This window comes from Carlito syrichta, unplaced genomic scaffold (assembly GCF_000164805.1).
Source record: "Carlito syrichta isolate Samal-C Ts95f unplaced genomic scaffold, Tarsius_syrichta-2.0.1 Scaffold316198, whole genome shotgun sequence".
In the NCBI taxonomy this organism is placed as follows: Eukaryota; Metazoa; Chordata; class Mammalia; order Primates; family Tarsiidae; genus Carlito; species Carlito syrichta.
This window is the reverse complement of record NW_007260294.1, coordinates 912,392-919,441: the sequence shown is the minus strand read 5'-3', so window position 1 is coordinate 919,441 and position 7,050 is coordinate 912,392. Positions and strand designations below refer to the sequence as shown.

At 43.0% G+C, this 7,050-nt stretch overlaps 1 protein-coding gene across 1 annotated transcript in view; it reads right to left on the bottom strand.

Annotated features, from left to right (window-relative positions):
• The window catches only part of SLC25A13 (solute carrier family 25 member 13), a 145,921-nt gene that overhangs the window by 74,434 nt on the left and 64,437 nt on the right, over window positions 1-7,050 (bottom strand). Inside the window, exons 5-8 of the mRNA XM_021706896.1 lie at window positions 5,646-5,792; window positions 3,644-3,782; window positions 2,859-2,952; window positions 2,568-2,652 (exon numbers count right to left, since the gene is read on the bottom strand). Coding sequence (XP_021562571.1) covers window positions 2,568-2,652; window positions 2,859-2,952; window positions 3,644-3,782; window positions 5,646-5,792 — 465 coding nt within the window. The remainder of the gene's footprint in view (window positions 1-2,567; window positions 2,653-2,858; window positions 2,953-3,643; window positions 3,783-5,645; window positions 5,793-7,050) is intronic.

Genomic DNA, 7,050 nt, shown 5'->3' with positions numbered 1-7,050 from the left:
AAAAAAAAAAAAAAAAAAAAAGGAAAATGTTCACAAGGTATCACAAAAGAAAATGTAGTCTGAAAACCGCGGGCTGGCTAGACAGGATCTGTTATTATATGATTTTCTTTACCTTTTAAAATATTTTAAATATTTAATGGTATTTCTGAAAGCAGTTTTTAAGATTGTGCAATGTGACATCACATACACGTGTATGTTTTATATGTATATATAACTCCACAAATAATATTAACAAAAAGTGACAGCATAATTAATTATATAATATTAATCATATATATTAATATGATATACTATTAATACTCCATAATATATACATAATTAATACTAAGATTTTGGCATTCCCAGGACCCAGAGATACAGTGCAAAAACTAGGTGTTCATATGACAGCTGATTGCCATTTTTTCCTCTCTTTTGTCCCTCTTTCTAAGTGTATTTGTTAGGTCAGTCATTGTTTTGTTGGTGTCCTTTTGACCTATTATCCTTACGGTGCTTTTACGCAAGAACATGTCAGAGTATTCTGCCTGAATAAGTAAAATAGTAATTTTACGTCACACAGAGTTGTCAAATTAGGGTGACATACAGTCAGTACTTAATAAATACCTGTTGAATGAATAAATACATTCCATAAAATTTGTTTTTCAGAAGCCATGATAATTAAAATCAGTGAACAATGAAAATAATCATCAACCCCAGTTACCAACCCACTGAATTTTAGTCGCTGTCAGTGTAACCCAGTTCTAATCCAAAGAGATTGTTTGGAATCTCCTTCGAAGGCATTTGGCTGAAGATCGCTTTACACAGGGATGTGCATTTTTAAAATATACAACATTTCTCCTGCAAATCCCATGAGCTGTTTCCAACTCTGCCCCATAAAGATGGAAAATCACTGGTACCTTCATTTTCACAGACACATCCAAAGGAGAAGCACAACTTTATTTCAGGGAAATAAATGTGCAATACTTAGAAATGTACTGGCATCAAAATAATGAGTGAAAACACTCTTAAAATGACGAGGAGAGGAGCCCACCACGATCACTAATTCCTCAGTTTAAAGGCAAATGAAATTCCAGACTTTTGTTTAACTTCTCTGAAGCCAGTTCCTGGAAATGAGACTGGAAAGACACCCACCTGCCTGCCCTCCTCCATCCTGGGCAGATGCTGATACGAGAGACTGTGTACATGGGTGGGTGGCCTCGGGGCTTAGGCCTGCCAGGCCTCGGGGCTCAGGCCATGAAAGGCATGCTCCAGGCAGGACAGCTGGGAATTGCTCTGCACCCCTTGCGACAGTCAATCACTTCCTGCTGTGAATCTCCCACCCCTCTAACCCTTCAGGCCAGCGGCAGGGGCACCCGCAAAAGCTCTCAGAAGCTGCCAGGGCCCAGAGGAGGGTTGCAGGAGGCCCGTGCGACTGGCAAGTGGAGAATGTGTATGTAGGCTGCTTATCTTGATCCCCAGATTCCATGTGAGCTGGTGGCCCACATGGGGAGCTAAGCATCCCCTAGGCAGTGTTAAAATCAAAGAGAGGGCAGGGCGCCACCCCTCCCTGCACATGACCACTGGGCTCCTGTGCCGGTCTCTGCTTTTAACCCGGGCCAGCTGGGTCTGTAGAGGTGCCTGGGATTTGCTGAGTACACACCCACTACTTTGACTTACAGCCACACACAAAACTTACCGCTGCAATAGGATGGGGGAGAGAATGAGTGCAAAGGGGGTGTCCTGGCTTGAGGCCCGACAGCCTAAAAATGTAGCCGGCGTCAACCAATTGTGGTCACACTGGCGTCTCTGCACAAACCCAGCACTCCACGCCAGAGACTGCTGTCTCGCGGGCTGCAGAGATGGCCCTGCCTGGTAGGAGGCATTTTCCTAAAAAACGACGCTAGCCTGTGAATGGATTCATTTTATAAACACCCTGTAAGCACAGTCCATGCAAAGAAGGCTTTTCCTCTCTGATCCTGCTCTCTGGAAAGCTGAGTGAGAGTTAAACTGGGAGGCCCTGGGTCTTAAGTTTCTGACTCTCACAACTTCAAGAGATTGGTTTCTGTTAACCATAAAATAAAATTTAGCATTCCTGAGATTGTTTCCACATAACTTATGAGTCCTCTTGCAGAGAAAATAGGTCTAAAAGCTTTCAAACGATGACTCCAGACTAAACAAAATTATCTCATTTTGATATTCAGAAAAACGGAAGGCCTGGCGGCTAGGCCACGTGCTGATGAAGTGTCTCCCTGAGAGCCAAGAGGGCCTGAGACTCGCCACGTGCAGCTGCTGATGGGGACTGTGACACCCACACAGGGTTCCGTCCTCACAGCTTTCACCACACATTTAGAACAGGAAGGAAAAAAAAGCTCTCCGTGGTTTTGGAGTGTTAGGCTTCCGGTGCAGTTAGGAAATCACCCCACCTCTGAGAGAAATAAGCAAATGCCAAATATCTGTTCCTCAGAACCTCTCGAATTTCTCTTTGAAAATTGTCTGGATTTTTGGTGCAAAATGGAAAAATGTTAAGTCAGACACCAATGCCAGAAAGACCACTGCAGGCAGAAGTGCCGGGGCTGCCCCTGTCTGCTCACCTGCCTCTGGGCCTCAGCCAGGTTGAAGGGCAGAGTTCCCTCCTCCAGAGGAGCGATGCGCTCAATGTCGGCCAAGGTCATCCGGCTGCAAGGGAAAAACAAACACAGGAGACAAGGAGAACAACAATGTATTGCCACTTGCATTACAGGGTTCTAGAAGGTTCCTTCCTTCCTTTCCCGTATGCCAGCATTGCCTTTGACTTGGCTTCTTTTTCTCTGACTGCTGCCCTCCTCCCACCCCCACCTCCTAAACTCCTTTTATTAAGCTAATTAAAAAAAAAGTCAACTTACCCCCTTGGCTCATATAAATCTGCTAACTGAAACAAGATGTCAACTTCCATGGGCGTAACCTGACCAAATTTCTGAGCTGCCAGAACAAACTCCTCTGCATGGAAAAAAAGTTAAAAGGGAAAGATTCAAGAAGGAATAGCCACTAAACTCAGCATTAACTCAAGGTGCTGCAGTGGTTGAGAACCACAGAACTTTATCATCACCAAGTCAATCTAAACAGGGTAAGAGTTTCTGCAGTTCATCACTTGGAAAGAAAACACAGACTATTTTCTCTAACATTTAGTTTAAAAGTTAGGTGCCGTCTGATGATAAATAAGAAAGCATATATGAAACTTCATATGAATGAAGCTGTGGAATTCCAAAGGGAATTCTGTTTTTTGTTTAAAAAAAAATTCCATTAAAATACAGATGATCTCCTTCTCCCAGCATTAGATTGGCTTACATGGTCACCAACACAAGTTTATGGACGTCCTCACGTACTTCTGAAGGCTACTTTACCAGCTGCCAATTTAGCTCAAGCTCTAGCAAGATTTGAAAACATTTAAGAAAGTTTACATGTTTTTCTCATTCAAAGGCTGCCTTCAGTTTATTTAAAACTTGGTGAAGACTGTTTTGTTTGCTTCTGTTGGTATGATCAAAGGATAGAAAGCACACACGTACCATATGGTTAATATGTGTCCGTGGGATAGAAAAATCTATAACGTAAACTCCTGTTGCTGTCTTCACCCTAATAATAATACACCAAGATAACTTGCAGGCAGGGATTCAGATACAGTCTCACTCACCCTTGGTCACCTCCACATCTTTCCTGTTGCCAGCCAGAGTACTGTAGATCTTTCTAATGAGTTCCATGTTGTTAAGGAGTGAATTAAATCCATTAAAATAAGAGAAACTAACTTGATGGGACGTGGTACCTCCAGCAGCCTCAAGTAAGTTAAAAACAAGAAAGAGAAGAAGAATGAAAGATTTCTAGATGAAGAAGATTCAGAAGTCCATACATCTTAGGCTAGTTTGAAAGTAACCAAGCATGCATATATAAGAATAAATGACACAAGTATTTTCCTGTCACATTAAAAAAAGCTATAAATGATTTTTAGTGGTAAGTGCAACTAATCATGACCAGAACTTGCACTCTCTGCACTCAACTCCTAGAAAACTAAATAAATACATGTGTAGGATTATAACAGGGCCAGCAGTCATTCATAGAGTTCAGATTTCAATTGCAAATGTTTTATAAGTTGGTTTATTTCATCTAATGAGCAAATCTTAAAGGCTTATACATGCAAAACTATATTATACACACACATGAGCTTATACGTGAAAACTGTGTTATATCAATGCAAACATACTATGAAAAGTGGCCAATCCAACATTAATATCAAGACTTGTCAAGTTACTTATAAGTAGCAATAAATAATCATTTAGGTACAGACTGTACATTGGTGGGATTTCCAGGAAACAAGCGTATTATGGTAAAATTATGAGATGTCATAGGCTTTCATGGGGGTTGACTGGTCAAAATTCTGATAATCAGAATTTTTCAGAAACCATATTTCTTTACAGGGACATGGGAAACAGACAGTACTCCCATTATGAATGAAACTTCAGTTTGGGGTTTCAAATTCTATCCTTCCCTAACAAGGCAAAATATTTTTATTAGGAAAGCACGTCTTTATAAGGTAACAACCACATAAATCTTCACTTAGTAACCATTTAAAATAGCTGACATGAGAGTTTAAATGGAGCAGGGGAGGGAGGCCAAGGAGTTAGATTAACACAGTGCTGGAGTGGAAAAGGCCTTGTGGGAATGCCACGTCTCCAGAACCCAGCACTGGAGGTGGGGGCAGGGGGGACAGAAACGGAAAGCCTACCCGAGTCCTGCCCATGGTGAGCATTGTGGGAAACTCCCCCATTGTGGGAGACATGGCAGGAAGGCTGGGAGGAGCACCTTCCTGCCATGTCTCTCTCATAGCACCTCACTGCCTGGTACTGCTGACATAGGGGGCAGGGTGAGTCTGTGTTACTTCACAGGGTCTAAACATAGGAAGCCCATATTAGTCTTCCTTCTGGGATTGTAAAGGAAAATTACCCCTGTGTACCAATCCTAAATCCAAGTGATCATCAGAATCTTCTAGAAGTTTTACAGATTAGGTTCTAAGACCTCACCACCTGTAGATGGCACATCACAGGCCTAGAAGAGACTTTAGACTCTGTATTTTTAATAATTGTCTGTGGTGATTCTTATGTCCTGTGAGTAAGGCTTTGGAGCCACCAAAGAACACTGCGGGACACCCATGGGCTGAAAGCAACAGGAATACAGCTGTGCATGTGCCCTGTGGCCTCAACCTGTGCCGTGAATGGGAGAACCGAAGGTTCGAGTTTCTGCTCTGCTGATCATTCCAACAAACAATACATGTGTGCTCAACTTTTTTTTTTTGCCTTGGAGAATACAAAAACAAAAACACCAGAAAAGATCAGTATTTCACATCAAAATATAAAGCAGAATTAACACAAGATCAAGAAAAACTTGTTCTTTTTAACCAGTTAACATATTTCTCTGACATATTCCATACTATCCAGACAACAAATTAAACTACCCAATACAACTCTCCAAATCGCACTCTTTCTTTGAGAGTTTGGTAACATATGTGATTGCATTAAGAACATATTAACGTTTTAAACAGAAAAATACCCTACATAATTTATAAAAATTGTGCTTGTAATCCCTTACTTACTGAACTTAAACCAGAAAGAATAAACTGCTTCTCAGGGCAAATTATAACTTACAGCTACTAGACATTCTTCCACAAAAGGCGTCAAGACATGGGGGCGGATGGTGACCATGATGTCCCGGAAGTCAATGGCTGTGACCCTGCCGGCCTTGGCACTGTCCCGTTGCACAAAGGCTTGCTTTGCATGCTCCAACTGCATTTCCTACAAATAAACAAGGCAAAATACTTAACTGGTACTTTTCACTGAATCACTACAAATGACTGCTCATTTTCAAACCAAGGGATAAAAACAGAGGTCCCATTTTGACTGAAGAACCTGCTTGTTTAATAGTGCCTGCACACCACTGTCTCCTTCCAAGAGAGGGGGACTTTGCTCAGACCAGCGAATATGTCCTGAGAAAGCGCACTCCACCATAAACCTCCCACCCAAAGTAGGCGGTCATTCCCATGCTCTGGGAGAGCGCAGAACACACAGAAAATGAAAGCTGGAACACAGTTCAGCAGGTTCAAAGATCCAGCCAGGCCCAGCCTGGGTGCTGAGATGCTGCAGGAGAGCTGCCTGCAGGGACATGGGCCTTTGTCCAGACAGAGGGGGCCATCCTCAACTGCAGCCTGGCATACAGTGCGTGATGGGCAGCAGGCTGGGAGGAGCGCCTTCCTGCCATGTCTCTCTCATAGCACCTCACTGCCTGGTACTGCTGACATAGGGAGCAGGGTGAGTCTGTGTTACTTCACAGGGTCTAAACATAGGAAGCCCATATGCAGGCCTCTGTCACTGTTCCTGAGAGATACGTGGACACACAAATGAAACAAAACTTGCTGCACGACACGCAGAAGCAGCCCTTCTGCTGCGGCACCTCACAGTGGCTCAGGGTGAGAGCCAGGCTTCCTGCCATGAGAATCGGATGCTGAAGTGCTTTCCAGGACTTCACATTCTTTACGCAAAGTGAGGTTTTATTCGATGATATTAAGGAATTGGTTTTTTAACTTTGGTGAGATAATGATTTAACACATTTATTCACATTGTGTAAAAATATATTGTCCTTAGGAATTCGTGCAAACTTAATTACGAGCAAGATGACACGACCCTGCTGCTGCTTTCAAGTGTCCCACCTCCCCCGTCTTCCCCAGAAGGTAGGGGATGAAGACAGGTAAGACACTGATGCTGACTGCCAGAGGCCGAATCTGGGCCCTGTGGGTCACTACACTCTTCCATAAAGAGGTTTAAGTTGTAAACATTTAAAAGACAAGACCTGGGGGTAAAGGGAGGGGGCACAACATCAGTAAGGTTACCAGATGTCAAACCAGGCAAAGTGGGGACTAAAGGGAAACCCAAGCTTTACCTGTGCAATGATAAATTGTATACTTAATCCTGAATTGTACCCCACGTCTTTAAAAAAAAAAGACAAAGCCGGGCTCGGTGGCTCAGCCTATAATCCCGCGCCTTTGGGAGGCTGAGG